At 40.2% G+C, this 18,458-nt stretch overlaps 1 protein-coding gene across 1 annotated transcript in view; it reads left to right on the forward strand.

The window, feature by feature from the left end:
- Positions 1-245: 245 nt before the first annotated feature.
- The window catches only part of FARSB (phenylalanyl-tRNA synthetase subunit beta), a 308,213-nt gene continuing 290,000 nt past the window's right edge, over positions 246-18,458 (forward strand). Inside the window, exons 1-3 of the mRNA XM_078665975.1 lie at positions 246-403; positions 14,108-14,163; positions 16,530-16,684. Coding sequence (XP_078522101.1) covers positions 346-403; positions 14,108-14,163; positions 16,530-16,684 — 269 coding nt within the window. The 5' untranslated portion in view covers positions 246-345. The remainder of the gene's footprint in view (positions 404-14,107; positions 14,164-16,529; positions 16,685-18,458) is intronic.

The following is an 18,458-nucleotide window of genomic DNA, read 5'->3' on the forward strand; positions in this document are numbered from 1 at the left end:
CTATCCCTTCCATAAAACATGGACATCATTATGTGCCTCATTATTTCAAAAACATCGGCGCTACTCTTATTTGAACTAAAAATAAAATCTCGATTTTATCCTCCCAACTCGAATTAATTACACTGTGCGCAAGCGCTGTGCAGCAACATTTGACAAGAACGACATAGATACTCAAGCACTACACGCAGCTATGCTGCGCATGCGCACTGCGGACAAGCGGAACGGTTTGCAATGGGAACCCAGTGCGCACGTCACTTGTGACTGGGCGGCGCGTTGCTCGTGTTACTCCCTTTCCTGTCGGCACTGAGCAGGGAGCCGGTGTGTGGTTCCGTGTGTGTTACAGCCATGCCGACTGTCAGCGTGAAGCGGGACTTGCTGTTTGAGTCGCTCGGCCGGACTTACAGTAAGTGTGAGATGGGGTGTCTTTTGTGACACTTTGCAGGTGGCAGCGAGACAGGGCTTCTGGCACAACAGGAGCACATGAGGGATCATTCATCCTCGCTCACTCCGAAAGCCTCCCCTTCCCCGCAGTGTTTTGGGGTGTGGTAACGAGAGAGTGCTCCACACAGCCTCAGGGGTGTCCTTGTATGTTGGGGTGCTGCTGTTTCGCTCAAGTGTTTTAGAGGCAGGAGCAGACATAAACAGTGGTGTCCGGGTTAGCTGGGTAGAGACACAGGCACCGATTGTAGTGAGATTGCATCATTCGTAGTGCTGGCGCTACTGACACATGTTTTCCTAGTCGTTGATGTCTGGACACCCCCTTTAGCTTACTGTTTTCCAGCTCAGCATCCTCGATTAGCAATAGGACCTACATAGGTGTGTATTTGTTTGTGGTGTATCTATAGTGCTTAACCCCTAAATAATCCAAGCATATGAGATTGGTAGTCACACACCTGATACTAGGCAGTTCTGTCCTTGCAGTTTGCTGACGTGGGGTAAAATACTTTGGCTCTGATTTATGTATTTTTCTCCTTTGTAAAGCGCATGATAAAGTATACATATCTACCTCTGGCACTGGATGCAGTCTAGCCGAGGAGGGGATCATTTTTTTCTTAATTTATTAACGAAGGCAAAGCAGGTGTCTGCAACAGTTGCTGCCTTTCTGTTCCCCAGATTGCAGTGAGCAGAGTCCAGTAAGTGGTAAGGAGACAGACTAGTGCTGTCTCTTCCCCCAAACAAAAGTTGTTAATAAAAGGACTTTCCCTTTCTGTGATTACGGTCTTTGCCTGTGGTTGTTACAGTTTAATATTGTAGTTTTAACCTGCCTGTGACTGCATATTTTATCACCTGTTTTGTGTTTTAAACTTGTGGTTTTCCCTGCCCATGATTGCTTCCTTTTAACGTGTTGAATTGTGGGATTTGCGGTCCAAACTCTGTAGTTTATCCCTCTCATTCCTGTTGACAATTCAGTTTTCCCTTCAAATTTCTCCTATGCTCTGTGCCAAGACCTGTATGTTAAAACAGTGCACCCCCAGCCACCATTTTGTGTTCACAAGCCAGTGAACCCAGCCCCCCTGCCCCCAGCAACAGGAATATATTTTACATCAGAGGGTGCTTCTGCGAGCTGTTAAAACTGTGTTTACTAGGGACTGTGCACTTCGTTTTGTGTCCAGGAGAGGGAGTAAAGTTGTATTCAAACATTATTGTTAGATTTCAAGTTAGTGAGGCCTTTACCTGCAGAAGTCCAAAGTGTGGATTGAGCCTGTCTGTCTCCTAGGAGATTCTGAACAGGAGCAGCAGCTTCCAACTCCCTGGCCAGCAAACCTTGTATGAGGTCGCCAGGACCTTATATGGTCTGCTAGTGGTTGGTACGTGTGTACACTGATTGGTGGTTGTATCTGGTGTTTCTATTGGATTAGGGTTAGTGTCCTCATTTGTTGGGTATTTGAGGATTCTGATTGGTTTCTGGGTCTGTGATTTAATCAATGTAGGGTGGGGACTAGGTCTAGGGTTAGGATTTTTATTGGAAGTAGGGACTAGGGCTTTCTATGTTATTGGTTGTTGGGATTATGGTGGGACTAGGGCTAGGGTTAGACCTTTAATTGGAAGTAGTGATTAGGGCTTCTGGTGTGATTGGTTGCTGGACTAGTTCTGGGACTAAGAGTAGGGTTAGGCTTTCTATTGGAAGTAGGGACTAGGGCTTCCTGTACCATTCCTTGCTTGGACTTGGGTTGGGACTACTAGTAGGGTTTGGGCCTCTATTTGATGTAGAGATCAGGGTTTTTGAAACTGATTGGGTGCTTGGACTAGGGCTAAAATTGGCTGTAAGGTCCTGGTCTCCTATTGGCTCTAGATTTTAAGGCCAGTGTTGTGAATGGATAGTGTTAGGGTTCCCATTGGCTGAAGGGGTCACCTGATTACTAGGACTATAAAAGGCCAGGGATAGGGCGTCTCAGAGAGGACAAGGGCAGTTGCCTGTTTGAGCCAGAGAGGACAAGAGCAGCTACCTGTTTGAGCCTGTTAAGGGCAGAGAGGACAAGGGCTGCTGCCTGTTTGAGCCTGTTAAGGGCGGAGACGACAAGGGCAGTTGCCTGTTTAGGGCAGAGAGGACAAGGGCTGCTGCCTGTTTGAGCCTGTTAAAGGGCAGAGAGGACAAGGGCTGCTGCCTGTTTGAGCCTGTTAAGGGCAGAGAGGACAAGGGCAGTTGCTTGTTTGAGCCTGTTAAGGGCAGAGAGGACAAGGGCTGCTGCCTGTTTGAACCTGTTTTAAGGATAGAGAGGACAAGGGCAGTTGCATGTTTCGGGCAGAGAGGACAAGGGTAGTTGCCTGTTTGAGCCTGTTCGAGACTGACCAGGGCCAGGGCCAGAAATGCTGCCCATTTTCCCATTTAACAATACCCAGCCCACACCATCCACATCCACAAACTGTAGGTACTTATGGATCTATATCACTTTCTTCTAATTTAGCATTTCCAATGCACTACCCTATTTCTCAGCCCATACATCTATCAATATATCCTCTACATCCACTCTCATTTATCCCAAACCCCATACCCCTAATATGATCCCCAAAATAACCCTTTCTTGACTCCCTCCTACTCTACCCCTCCTTGTATCATCTAACACCTCTTTCTACTATACCTATCCCCAAAACAAACCTTTCTAAACTCTTTCCTCTGACTCCTCCCCTCCAAAACTTCTTTTTACTCATCCAAAAGCCTCCTCCTACTGCTAAGACCTAAAAACAAAACAACAAAAAAGTCCTTCACTCTTTTATCCCTCCACTATCCTTTTTAATTAAAATTAACAGACTAACATGTTCACTTCACAAATTTCATATTCAGCTATACTAATTCACCACTAATCCTTTATGGGTTCCGAAGTAGTGTGCTTCAACACCCGATCAGGGGTAACAAGTGCTATATGAATGCAAACCTTTCTTCCCCTCCGCTACCCTTCTCACTCCAAATTACTGACTACTATCCACCACTGAGATTACTTTCATATTTCACCATACTAATTCACTAAACCTTTATGGGCTTCCGGAGTAGCGTGCTTCAACACCCCATCAGGGGTAACAAGCGCTATATAAATACAAAGCTTTTTTCCTCTATCCTTCTGCTATCATTCCAAATCCAAATAACTGACTAACCTATCCACCACTTAAAATGTACTTGCATGTTTCACTATACTAATTCAACACTAATCATCTATGGGGCCCGGAGTAGCATTTTACTTGCCGAAAAAGTGCTTCGACGCCTCGTCAGGGGTAGTAAGTGCTATATAATTGCAATTACAATACAATACAATATAGTTGCCAACATTTGAAACAATTTCCAGGGACACTTTGCAGCGCAGCTATCAATCACTTTCTTGAAAATGTACCACCTCCACTGCCCCAAAGCTCCGCCCAACCCATATAATTATAATTTAACTCCACCCACTTGTTATAGTGCAGATTTTAGGATCTACTCAATAAAGAGAGAATTGCAGGGAATTGAGATGGGAATTTTAAAAGTAATGCCAAAGTAGCTGAGTTGGAAAAAATCCCCCATTCATCTGCATTGGAGAATTTTTCCAACTCTGCTACTTTGGCCTAAAGTTTGATATTCCCATTGCAATTGCCGGACTGTCCCAGAATAGTGAATTACTCAGGACAGTCTCCAACTTGCCGGGACTGTCCTGGCAAAAGCTGGACAGTTGGCAGCTATGCAACAGTATTGCTTTTCTTTGAAATAGCTGATCATCTGTGATCACTCATAGATTTTTAGCAAGGGTAGTGTGGGAAGAGGTGCTTTCAGATTCATTAGACACATTCCGTGGTCCATGACCAACTACGAAACAAAGAAATCTCAGTCTTATCACCATTCAGCTTGAGGTGATTAGCTATCATCCAGTGTGCTGTCGTATAGTTGACGAAGTTGACGTTGGTGTCCTTTATGTTCTTTGAGATGGAAACAGTTATTTGCATATCTTCTACATGTGGTATGAGGGCAATCTCAAAGGGTTTTTACCATTGTAGCCAGGTGAGTCACGTAAATATTGAACAAATTAGGGGTCAGGAAAACCCCCCAAGGTACTTCACATTTGGAAGATAATTTTTCCGATCTAAAGGGGATGATAGGAAATGATTGGACAGGTAGGACTAAAAGCCTGCCACAAGCCTTACTACAGATTCCTAGGTTAGTGAGCCAAGTGATTAGCACCTGATGGGATACAGTGTCGAAGGCCTTCAAAGGTTCCAGAGGAGCAGGACTTCAGATCTCCCCTGATCTAATATCATACAGACTTCATGGGTCATAGCCAGGAGTACTGAGTCTGTGCTACGACCTGTTCTGAATCCAGATTAGGTAGGGTCCAACAGATACTTAGCCTCTGTGTAAGTAGATATGTGTCTGTTGATAGCCTTTTCAGTTATTGTGGGTAGAAGAGGCAGATGGGAAATTGACATAAAGTTGGCAAGGTTAATGGGATCGTCTTTGGCATTTTTCAGAAAGGGGTGGTAGCGGTGCTCTTCCAACTATTTAGATGGATTACTGCTTTAAAGGAAAGATTACACAATTAGGAAATGACAGGGGAGAAAGTATCCAAAGCCAGTTTCAGAATTTTAGGAGTTGCCGGATCGAAGAGTGGTGGTGATTTGGTGCACAAAAAGAGGTCTTTTATTTTGGTTTAAGAGAGTGGGTTGAATTCTTTCAGGATGGCTCCTTAGCAGTGTGGGGGTGCAGTGTTTTCTGATGATTCTGGGGCACTGTCTTCTGGGAGGTAGATATTTTTTCATTTTGTTTTCTTTGAAGAAACTCTTGAGGTCACTGCAAAGTTTTTGTGAGCAAGAGATCTGGAGGCTGCATGTTCAGGTTTACCGAGAGTATTTACAATCTTCATTCTTTTGACCGGTTTTTGGTGGAGGAAATGGTTATTAAAGAATCTGCTTAAGCTTTTTAAATATTTTGTTTATATGCAGCTATTTTATGCTGCTAATATAAATTGCTATGCTGAGACACAGTTTAACATTTCACCGACAATGGATGTGTACTGTATAGTTTTGCATGTATACAATATTGGAAAAGTTAGGAGAATTGAAGCATTGTACTTTTTGACGCCTGCCACAAAGAGCTGTTATTTTTGGGCATAAAAGCCCTGGCTACCATGTCTAATAAAGAAGATGTTTTGTGAAAACCTATGTGTGGTTGCATGGGAACGCCCATGTACCACACATGGGACACCCCACGGACACAAACCATTGATAGCTCTTACTTTCCAATGCAGATAAACTTTTGCTCTGGATACTAAATCCCAAATTAACAGTTTGTGCCAATTTTTTTTACTTCTGTGATGAAATTCTGCACAAACAGTAAATCTTTTAGTAAGCCTTTGGGTTCAGGGGGACAAGCCATCAAATTCTTTCAGAGACGAGCCAGGGCCTCGCTTGACAATTAAGAGACACATCATGAGTCAAGCTATCCCTACCTTCATAATACACATATCACAACAATTGTTATGTAAAAATATATAAAAATGCTTTCAAAATGAAAAATATATATTTTTTAAATATTTGTTTTACCCATTGAAAATTATCACTGCATTGAATGACATTTGTTGAAAATTGGCGAACAGAAACCTAAGGCAACTCTCGTATTACTATGGGCCAGATTTCCATAAATAAATATATGGGGAAGTAAAAGAGGGCAACAAAAGAATTATGCTAGCGAATAGATCTCAATTAAACAATTATGTTTATTCAAAATTCAATAGAGATATATAATGATTAATTCCAAAGAAACAAGATTCGATCTCTTAATTTCACATCCACATTGCATCTACAATCACACTAATCTCATCCAACCTATAAAAGCAAGGTACACAAGAAAACAATTATTTGAAAAGTGCACCTCACGGTCTGGTGCTCCTGGGCATTGGATGCACTAATATTACGTTGGGAAACATCATTTGTGGTTTAAAAAATGGTTATCTGAAATCATCTAAGCGAGTTTCGGCACCAGCGCCTTCTTTAGGAAAGCCTCTTAAAGGAAATGGATAGTACCTGCAATTATATGAACATATATATGTTTTACATGACTATGATACATGATAAAAGCAAAATACTACACAGTTTGTGTCTATTGGCCAACCAAACTTGAGAATCCCCAGTGCATACCTGTGTTTACATAGGCAAACAAGGAAAAAAACAGGTGTCCAGAACATACCATGGTCCCTATAGATAGTAGTACACGAGGCAACCATAGTTTCCACGAAGTGAGACATACAAGCCTCCGAATTGTGCTATATGACCTATGAACATAGGTGTGAGTAGCTTAACCAAAGGGAAGATAAACACTGTACCAGGCTTGAACCTCCAAGGACTCTGGAGAGTGATCAGTTGTAACCGGCCTGAATGAAACAGGAGAGTACTGTAGCGATAAGAACACGTGGGACAGAATAAATGTATATATATTGGGATTGTTCTGGACTCCTGTTCTTTCCTCATTTGCCTATCTAAACACTGGTAATACACTGGGTGATTCACACACTGATATAAAATGCAAAGTACAAGCCTTAAAGATAACTTGATTTATCTTTTTGAATATGAACTCCTATATTTGTATACCATATATTTCTGGAAATCCTGTGAACAACACTGTTGTCAGTATTTTGTAATATTTTTGACTTTAAAAAAAGATAATCCGAACAGTTACGTTTTTTCCACTGATACATTAGCATTTCAGTTAAACGATTGATCTGTTTGAATGAAGCCTTTTAGTTAGTTGAAGGGTGATGCTTAATGTTCATCTTGTTACTTAAGCATTTTCATATCTAAGGAGCTAAAAGCATGAAGAATCATACTGCGGTTTGGTTTTTAATTTTGCTATTTGCAACTCCTGTGAATAGCAGGTGTTAACACATATATGTACCTTGATCTTTGAGTCTCAGCCTGGAAGTTTGAGCTTGGCAACTGCAGTAGAGTAGCATCATTTAAGGCGAAAATCAAGAGTAGAACAAAGTGTTAGGGCAGTTTTCGAAGGTTTCTGAGCAATAAAAGCATACTTCTGGCTGGCTGAAATAAGGCACACGCCCTACCAAGACCGATAATAAAACAGGAAAAGTATGCATAGATAATCCGCCACACTGTGGGGTAGAAATATATGCTCTGTGTCACATCTGATAGATGACTCTTGGTAACCTTTCTCTGTTCTTTTTTTATTTAAATCGTTTTAATAAATCACCATACAACATTGTACGTCTCATCATAATATATACATATAAGAGAAAATATGCCAAACGTAACCTATTGCTGTAGACATGCCTTTTCATTTCAACTTCCTTTTATGTCATACATGAACCGTAATAACTCACCTAATTGAGCATTCACCCAGTTGGGTGAGGGGTGGGGAAGGAGAACCTCAACAACATTACATACCTACTGAGTCAAAAACAAACAGTATAATGCACACTTTAATCATCTCCCAGGTTGCATATAAACAGGTATGCAGTAAGTGCTTATCCAGTTCCACCATTTAGGTGGTCTCCTCTGACAGCGATGCCACTCTAGTGACATGAATTGCACAATTCCTTTGCTGCCTCAGGTTGGGTTAATAGAAATGTTTTTGCCACTCTCAGATTTAAGCTTCGTTTTCTGTCCTGATTCCTCACTATGGTCATATGATTTTGGTCTGAGACAAAATGAACTTTTGAATTGGCCATCAGAGACTTTGTTACCAGCTGTCGCCCTTGCTATCCGTTTTTGTTTGCCCCAGTTCCTTAATACTGCTGCATAGTTGTCCAGTGCTGCCCCCTAGTCCTGAGGACCCTTGGTGGTCAGCTGAATTTCTTCCACAACCCCGATACCTCCATTATCTATGTCCTGAAATACGACAGAATTAAGAAAGACGTCCCAGTGAAGCCTCCATTGGCCTTGGACCCACCTACTCATGTGCTGTTCTGTCCTGAATATCTGATCAATCAGGTCACTGTGTTCTTCAGGGTGGTGGTGCCTGCTATGATCTGTTCTAGCATCTTTGCGTGGCTACATTAGAGCAAAGCTTCCCCAAGGAGGTCTTGGGGAGCTTTCAGACAACAAGTGAGAACTCTGTGTTGAGCTCTGTGCCAGTGTTGTCTCCTGCAGGTGGCAAAAAAAGACTGGACGTACCAAGACCAGAGGGTCTAAGGCAGATTGGGAGGACAACGGGACACCTGGATTCTTTGTGCGGGAGGCCTATACCCACGGTCCCACTGTGCAGGATGCCACTGAAAAGAAAAGACACCCAACCAATGGAAATACTGACTTTTTCCCACACTTCCCAAGGCCTAGGGCTACACAGGAAGCCTATTTGGTAGGCAGCCAGTGCAATTTGGGTTACTTTTACCCAAGGGGAGCCACCCATTATGGCTAGTCAGGGAGCTTCAACGTGCCTCTTACTGTAATTAGGAGAAGGTGTCCTTCTGACCCTCAAAAGTTGCATCTGAGTCTGCAGGACCTTGGAGAGTCGTTGGAGTACAGCTTGGTCACACAACAAGAAAGTTACCGCCAGTTAAAGGGAACCGCAGGTTTTGCTGTAACAGTAGTCTAGTGGCAACTGGGTTTTAGCTGAACTTCACGTGCCATTCAAGGGACATCAATCCCTGTGGCCATAGTGGACCCACTGTGTTCGTTGACCAAGGAGTTGATTCAGGAAGAACCCTGTTACTGGCTCAGCATCCTTGAGTCATGTATCCCTTACATCAGAACCACTCCATTAAAATCAGTAGAGCCTGGACCTGGACTGGAGACTACTTTGACTGCGAGATAACTGTTTAGCTTAACCTCTTTGGTCCCTGTGACTAGCTTCCTGACGGAGTTTGTTCCTCAAACCAGTCCGCAGTAGTGGTTTACAACTTTATAAAGGTTTTATAAAGTTTACCACTAGTGGTGTTCATTGCAATGATTTATTGTGCCACGTAAAGAAGCAGTGATCTATTGTTCCTTTAAAAATTCATATCTCCGGAACCCTCCTGTGGATTTTTGTCATTGAGGTGTCTATTTAAAGATAAAAATACAACCTATTATTATAAATTGTTGACATATTTTCTACTGAGTCTTGTTTCTTTCACATTCAACAGTTTTGGTACTTCTTAATGCTTTACACTTGTTCCTTTGATAAAGCCTGACTGCTCACAGCTACATCTACTCAGGGTTGAGCTAAGGTTTTTCAAATGAATCTGACTCAACCCAGTACAGGTATTGAGTTTATTAAAAGGTGAGGGCGCACAACCAAACCATATAAAAAACACTTTCCTCACAAAGAGGAATTGTGAATATTCACAAACGTTCACAAATTTCCAGGGCTTTCCCTCCTGAGAATGCATACTCCACTCCCACTAGAGATTTCCGCACACTGAAACCTGCCTAAGTAAATCTTTTTTACAAGTGCTAAACTGACTTCACACACATAAAAAAGTCCTGTTTGGGCAAATCAGACTTGCAGATAACTTTGTGAATGAGGTCCCATGTATGCAGCAATTAGTAACAAAGTAATGGAAGAAAGTCTTGAATTAATTTATTTTAATGCAATCGCTCATGGCAGAATTTCAGTTTATTGTTACTAACCATATGCACATCAGCCTTGGCTCTGATCCAGTAGGAACAGCCTAGACAGACGTGCCACACCAAGTCCCATCTAGCTGAGAACACAAGCAACCCAAGACCAAATTTGGCCTGCTTAGGCCTGGTCAGTGAGTTATACCTTGAGTCCTAGAGGACAGTGAGAACAAGTCTTGTGTCTGAGCATTCCATCCATCACGTTGTTGAAGTAAACACCCTAACTGTATCTGCAGCATGGGCCCAGAAATCTGCTGCTGATTTCTAGACTCTTGTACATGGGGACGGGACGCCATTGGTTGGCCTTCCAAGTCTGGTGTATTAGTAGAGCGAAGCAATGTCTGTTGGAGATTTTCCAAAAAGGATTCAGCGCATCAACATTGAATACACCTTGAGTGGCAATTCAGGCCCTCTGACAGATGTAAAGCCAGTTGATTATGTTAGAACTGTTAGTTCGCAGATTACTTGCAGTTTAATCAAGTCTTCGTTCTGAGCAACTCTGTTTAGCATATGTCTTGCTATTTACTATTGTGTGTATTACTGTGTGTTTGTGTGTGCGTTTTAGCCACTGTCGTTGAGCTCCCTTCACATCCTACAAACTGCACTGGGTAATTACGTGCTCTAAAAATAAATAATAAGTTTGCCCGATTTATTTATGTATGTAAAGAACATAATACATAGTTTTTTTTATTCTTATACTATTTAACTGTTCTAAGTTTCTTATCCAATTGGCCCATTTCTCTACATGTCAGTTTCTTCTAAACAACAATCAAAAACATTGTTAACCTGAGATTAAAAAAATTGTGTTCACAAAGAGTCAGTAAAGCCAATATTTTGTGTCTTCTTGATTTTTCGGTTCAGATAAATAATGCCATATGCATGGTAGAATAAATAACAATTCACACCCGTTTAAAGTTAAGTTTATAATATCGCAAAATATGTAGTATGTGTGAAACGTGTAAGTAAGATGCCTATTATCCTAAATGGACAGTAGTAAACAATGCCTAGAGTTATTACAATTCTCAATCTGTTTCTTCGTCGAGATTGACGTGTCTCTCAGACCTTTTTCCAAAGAAATATTTTATTTGGGTGTTCTGGACTAATTCGAAAACGTGTTAACAAGAAACATCACTTTTTCTTCTTTTTTTCGCATACATCAAAACCTTAGGTTTTTTCTGTTCATCAATCTAGTCCCCAGAACGACTGTTATAATCTGGCTATTCCACTTTTTTATTGATGAGACATGGGGTTCTCTGCACCAACTTCCCATTCTCCACCTACTGGTTTATGATTCCATCCTTCCTGAAAAAAAGGACTGTGATGTTGATAATGTCCAGGAAGTGATCCCTACACTTAATACAACTCAGTCTACTTGATTTCCTCAGGCTGTCACTATGATGGGTTATTTTGAACTAAAATAGTATTTGTACCCAACCAGCACAGTGTAAGTGCAAAACATAGAGAAAAGATAGCACAGTGCAAGAAGATGATATATTTTCGTACATTACCAAGAATTACAATTTCAGCTTTGTTCTCACTCCCCGTCCCAAGTATGTAAGTAGAGCATAAGAATTCCTCCTAAATGAGAGGAAATGCCATTAGACTAGTGGTTAATAGATTATACACTGTGCTAGGTAAAACGCTACTCAATTGAAGAAGGTATTCAAACTCCCTATGTAAGTTTGAAAATCCAATTAATTCTACTATATGAGGAATAGAACTGGCCACCCTATTTTTATCCCAGTGCTTGGTTCAGCAGAATTAAAATTACACAAGGGTTAACAGCGACTTACACCACCGGATTACAGTGCAACCACTCAATTAATGCACAGGAAGATACTGGAATCACTGTATACTGTACTTGTTCCAGTGAGACCCCTAACATTGTACTGCACCTTCACCAAATTTTTCACCTTAAGTGAATAGAATACAAATACTTAAGCCCAAGCAGTAGTCCTTCTTAACCTGTTCCAATACATTTCACACTTAATATCCTATTCTTTTATTTGTAGTTCTTTATAAAATTCCTCAAATACAAAATCTTTGTGTTGTATATTTGACATTCACTTCCTGGGACCACTTAATAAATCATTGATTATGTAATTATGTACATGCGATTACTAACTAATTAGGTAAATAGTAATGCCTGAAAAACAGTTACACTGGGGGTTAAAATGCTTAACTGTGAAGAATAAATCCTTTGAAAATGTAATAAACCAGAAGGAAAAATCTTAGAATCGAATTGATATCCTCATTACTGGATCGTATCCCAGTGCCTCTTTTTACTAATCTACACCACTATAGCAGCAATATCTCATATTTAGATTTGTTACACTGTTTATTAAAATATTTCATGCAGCAAGAAGTAGGCTTGAGGGCTTATTGGAGACTGGTTCTTGTGCCCAGGTTATGAATTCCAGCCGATGACAAATGCTAGAAATGTCAAATAGAGCAAGCCTCTCATGGCTATCTGTTCACACATCTTGATGTACCTACTGTATATAAAGACAATAAAACCGTTTGGTTGTCACTACAGTTTTTTTAGGATGTGATTATACGAATCATATGATTTTCTTAGGGTTCAGGCTGTAGTCCAAAATAAGAATGTCTCAAGAGAGACAGAAGCGGGTCTGAAGTGGTAGAGGCAGCTCAACACAAACCTACTATATGTCTTACTCTCATCTCTTCCACTCAAAAGCCTAGACAAAGTAAAGTGGGACACCCACTCATAGGATCAGCCCTCACTGAAGTTCTAGGGTGATCTAAGGTTGAGTCCTCTTTCTGGGTCCCCACAAAATTTACATCACACAAAGGGTTATTGCAATAAAGTTATTCAAGGCATTCTCTGTTGCCACCCTTTCCAGATTGACTATTTTTCTCATATTCAGGAAAGAGAGGGACTGAGTGAGGCCACATAGCCCCTCCACGTCATTGCAATTCTAAGTTTGAGCAGAACTAATCCCAGTGATAGGGCCTTCACTTGAGATCCGTCACTTACCTTCATTGGCAGGATTTTCTGCAGAGCCAGAGTGACAGAGATAACTAGATGTCATCCCGCAATTGCAGCCAAGTGAGTAATAGCACCTTTAAAATATGCGTCAAATGGCCTACATTCCAATCCCTGCGACAACTAAAGAAGCAGGTAGCTACAATTATTGTACCATAAAAGGGGTAACACATGTCTCCATTAAGCATTTCCATTAAATAATTTGATTCCAGTTATTACAGAAAACAAGCTTGGTGTTTTTACTGGCCATACCCCTTTCTGAATTGTTCGGCCTGGCCTGTCACCTACTTTTCTCGTATCTTTCATAAGTTGCTGAGGTACCCAGCAGACTATATGGAAATGTGTTTTATTCCTTACACCAGCATATGCAAAGCCAAATTTACTGCATGTAGCTCAGGCCTATTCGGAAATCCAGCGTATGTGTGATTGGACTTGGCAACAAGTGATTTCAATTGTAGAAATCTCATTCCCTGGTTTCTGTAGTAGGTAATAAACGGATCAACAATATTGAATCATTCGCCTTATGTAGTTGGCCTGTCTCCTCCATCCCTCTCTGACATTCTTTGAGCCTCTAGACAAATATGCACCCTAAACACCACATAGTCATACCAAAGACATTTGGTCATTTGGCCACGTACATAGTCCTCTAGTTTTTAAAAGTGTTAAGGCACTTGCAAGGGACCCAAGAGGGTTACCAAAGCCCTGGCAGCATGTTGAAATACAAATGTGTGTCCGCCAGTACCAGTCACATCAATATAATGTTTAGTTTATTAGAAACCTGTTCAAACAAGTCCATTAGATGTGGAACACTGTTGCTTGGTTATACATTTTTAAATGAGGCACTTCCAGCCCACCCTTGACACAAGGTTTAGTTATGTGAAATTCTTTAATGATTGTCTCATTAGAATACTGTAAAGCCCGTCTCTTGAAGTGACAAAAGCACTATGTCTACTGACTTATTTTGAATTGGTAGTATGTATTTTTTACTAATCAAAAATTATAAATCTGATATTTTCATTTAAAAGAGAGGCGGGCTATGTCTTGTAATCTCCACTCTCCAATTTAATTGTTTGTGTTTGTTTCCAGCCGAGGAAGAGTTTGATGAGCTATGCTTCGAATTTGGATTGGAACTAGATGAAATTGTAAGTATACAATTTTATACTAACAGTATTGTGCTTTTCAACATTGTTCTTTTTGCAATCTAAAACAGAAAATAGTAACCTTTGTCTTGATGTAACTGCTGCAATATTTGTTTACACAAGAAAGATAGAAGCAGCTTAGCGTGATGAACATGCAGTAAAGTATTTTGGAGACCTACCACTGCAAATGTGGATTGGGAAACAATGAAGAAGAAGAACATGGTGAACTAAATAAATCTGTTCTGGAATGCTTAGTGCATACATACTGTTAGATTTCTAGGCACAATCATCTCAGCAGCATGGATGTAAAATGTCCTGACTAAATCACTGCATTGTTCCAATGTTTAACTGCTCAAGAGAACCGTGTTTTGATAGGGCTTCAATATTGTTAGACCTTACCCATGAAACTGTGGCCAACCACACCAAAATATGATGAATTCAGAAAAAAATACAGCACAGACAGGACAAATATTCTGAAAGTCTGTAATAAAATAAGTGCAAATGTATTTTTTTCTAATGCAGACATAAATATTTGTATGATTTTAGTACTCTGTGGATGAGGTGTATGAGGAAAAAGAACCGATGTTTGGACGTGTAGCTGTGGAACAAGATACTTCGATGTCTGTGGGTTTATTCATGGACAGCAAACCCACTTCAAGCCCTGAAAGATCATAGATGAAGCTGAATTGATTACTATCTCCAACAAAACAAACTACTTCAAAAATAAGATCATAGCCACCGCCAGCGGTTCCAGATCTGTTTGAAAATATAATGTAACGCACTTTGAAAACTCAGCTCCCCAAGCACAAATTTCAAGCTCCTCAGATGTTGTCAATAACATAGCTCTTCTCTCCAAAACATCTTTCCATAAATTGAGACCTAAAGAAAACTCAAATGGTCTGTCATCCCTGATAGAGACCAATCTTAACTGTCTCCTTTTGCAAAATTCGATCAGCAGGAGTTCACATAAATTATCTCATTCCTCACTCCCTCTTTGTACACAAACTACCCGACATCGTCAATTTTACTGAGGAGTTTCTCGCAGGACATTGCACCCCTCTTGATCAAAATTGTAAACACTTCTCTTTAACAAGGCCTATTTCCCTCTTCTCTCAAACCTGGTTAAACAATACCAATTAGCTGAAAGTTAGACCTTCACTCCTGTAACCCCCCAAATCTCAAACTTATTTAAGAACTCCCTTTCCTAGGAAAAAGTATTCAGAAGGCAGCTACCTCAGAACTCTTTACCCACATCTCCAGTTCTTGACTCTCTTTAATGCTAAAATGATCCTAAACAATTTTAACTCTTACATTACTCATTCCTTTTGCCTAATTTTCTCGCTTTAAAAAGTCAACTATCTATTCTCAAAACAAATAGCAAGTGGCTTCCAGAATGGTTTAACAACGACAAAAAAAGCAAGCAGCTCTTCTAATAAGAAAATGTGCATTTCAAATTATTGGAAGCCTATTAAATGGTTGTTCTTTATACGTCCAGGGAAGATGGTCCCTTGCTATATTTTCAGGAAATGTGCATGACATGAGTTGATATGTAGTGAATAATTAGGGGAAACATTTCCAAAGCCTAGTATTAACCTCAAAATCTGGCATAATTCCACGTGGCTGCTTTGACTTTCACTAGACACTCCTAATATGTGTTAATTAAAACTCTACACATACATCCTAGATCTGCATAAAAAAACAAATTATATACCCTAAATTGTTTCCATTATTTATTGTACATTATTCAAGATTAAAGAAGACCAAGAATACGATTAAAGAAGAAAAAGCATACAATGTCCACTATTCTCCTTTTCTCTTCTTAACACTTTGTCTTTTATGTCATTTCTCCTATTTCCTCCCCTTTCCTTTCCTATATGCAAGTTTGTTCTTCTTTATATTAAACTATATATGTTAAATCAATAATGTTTATGGGTCTACTATGATATATTATACTTTTATGAATGTATATACAGTTAATCTCTCAATAAGGAATTATGACACAAAAAAGATTAAAGAAGACAGTAGCAAATAATTACCCATACTTACCTCTTTATTTAATGCTTAAAGACCCACTTTAAGCATCTGCCATTCATTTAAACAAAAGATAAAGTAGAGTCCTACACATGCTGGCTCATGGTTGATGATAAAATCATCCTAAACATTTCAATTCACATCCATCAGCTGTCTTTGATTGTTCAGATTTTCTGATGGGGAGAATTAATAATGTGAACAAGTCTAAATAATGTGATTATGGGCGTGCTACAGTAAATAGTTTCTCCAGAAAGCATCTAATGCTGCAATTAAAAGTCATAGGCTTCCTTTTAAAAAATGTCCCTTGTTTAAATGTATTATTGGCTTTCTTTTTGCAGACCTCGGAGAAAGATATCATAAGTAAAGAGCAAGGGGATTGCAAGGCAGGCTCTGCATCTGATGTGGTTCTTTTCAAGATTGATGTTCCTGCTAACCGCTATGATCTTCTGTGTCTGGAAGGACTAGTTCGAGGGCTTCAGGTTTTCAAGGAGAGGTGATATGTTGCATTCATAAGACAGATGCTTAACTGTACCAATACCTTTTTCACCCTCCCTAGTTGCACAGTATTACTTATTAGGAAAATTGTATCCTTTGTTTTTTCATGTAAAGGTATGCATGGCTAATGAATTTTAGTCTGAATGAGTCTGCATCCTCTCTCATTTACCAGTACCTTGAGGTGAAGTTGTGTGCATATTGTTATTTTTATCCCTCTGATCTGGTGAAAGTGCTAAATATATCCTTAGAGCAGTGCAAATATTCTCCTTTAACCAGCAGTACTTACAGTGGGCAGTAGTTAAGAATTCACAGTTAGCAATACTTAATTAAAGGAATACTGGAATTCTAGTACATTTTGTAAAGGTGTATATTGGCTATTATATTTTGTGCTATCCAGTTTTAGAAACACCTATATGGTTACATGTTGCATTTATTTAATTTAACATATTTCCCACTATGTTGTGCCTTTGATCACGACAAGATCATAAGGACCGTGCCAGCCTGTCTGTTTTTCTTGGCTTTCGATCCTACCTACTTCGTTCCTATTACTTTTTTTATTGAAATGTGAAGTGGTTTTGTGGTTTCCAATATATTTTCTATCTTTGGCTGGTAAGGTCTTGATGATTTATTTGTATGCACCACCGTTTTACAGTCTAGTGGCATGCATGTAGTAGGTTGATGACTTCAAATAAAAAGAGTGGAAAATCATTAACACATTTAGGGGCCGATTATGATGTTGTAAGGAAAGGCTCCGGATGGGATCCGGTATTGCAGAATCCGATTCGGGACCCTTGTTTCGAACCGAATCATACAGATTTTCCAACGACCGATTACGATGCGCGGAAACTGTTCGCGCAATCCGAATCGACTCAAAAAGGCATTTGGACAGCCAGAGTCTTTCAGAGCTGATTCATACAGCTCAATGGACATGGTTTCCGGATGAGCGATTATGATGACTGATTTGGACAGCTGATTCGGTTTGCTCGAGATGAAACGACTGCTGAAGTCAGTCTTTGGGGGCCCGTTGTGAGCCCCCCTTCATCTGGAGACATACAAATGTAGCCTGTGGGGGTTCCCAACCCTGCACAATGTGGCAGGCACCACCGGGTACCCGCCACAGGGTGTAAGGTTTTCCCCAACCACCCCTTTTTTTAATGGAAGCCTGTGTTCTCGTTCGGAACACAGACTCCCATTGATTTCAATGCGTATACGACAGTACGATGTTGGGAAGCATCGGAATCAGTTGTCCGGAATCGCTGCACTCGATTCGTTTGGAAACTATTCCGCAACCTAATTGGTCTGGACAGTTTCCTAACGACATTGTAATTGGGCCCTTAGAGTGTAAACCAACTGATATGTCTTGTACTTTCTGCTAATATTCTGTGAAGGAGCTCAGAGTAAATAGCTGGAATTTACATCTTCATTATTTATGAATGCTCATCCCTGGGTTCAACTCAATGAAACTACTTTCAAACATGCAGGAACATTCTTCATCATAAAGCAGTTCAGTTTCACTTTAAGCCACAATTATTTTTTTTTTTTTTTTTTTTTTTTTTTTAAAAACCTTTATTGAAATACGCATATCAGTACAAGCGCAGGCCTACAACCACAGGGGCCGGCCGCAAAATCAGGAGAGCCAAAAAGGGAGCAACATCAATGTGTACGGCAAAATGAATACAGTATAGATGTGGAATAAAGTCGCTACACAGTAAGCGCCAGGATAAGAAAGGTTCCATTTTATGATTTATAGAGGAGGCAGCAGCCATATCTAC

Source organism: Lissotriton helveticus, chromosome 11 (assembly GCF_964261635.1).
Source record: "Lissotriton helveticus chromosome 11, aLisHel1.1, whole genome shotgun sequence".
NCBI lineage: Eukaryota > Metazoa > Chordata > Amphibia > Caudata > Salamandridae > Lissotriton > Lissotriton helveticus.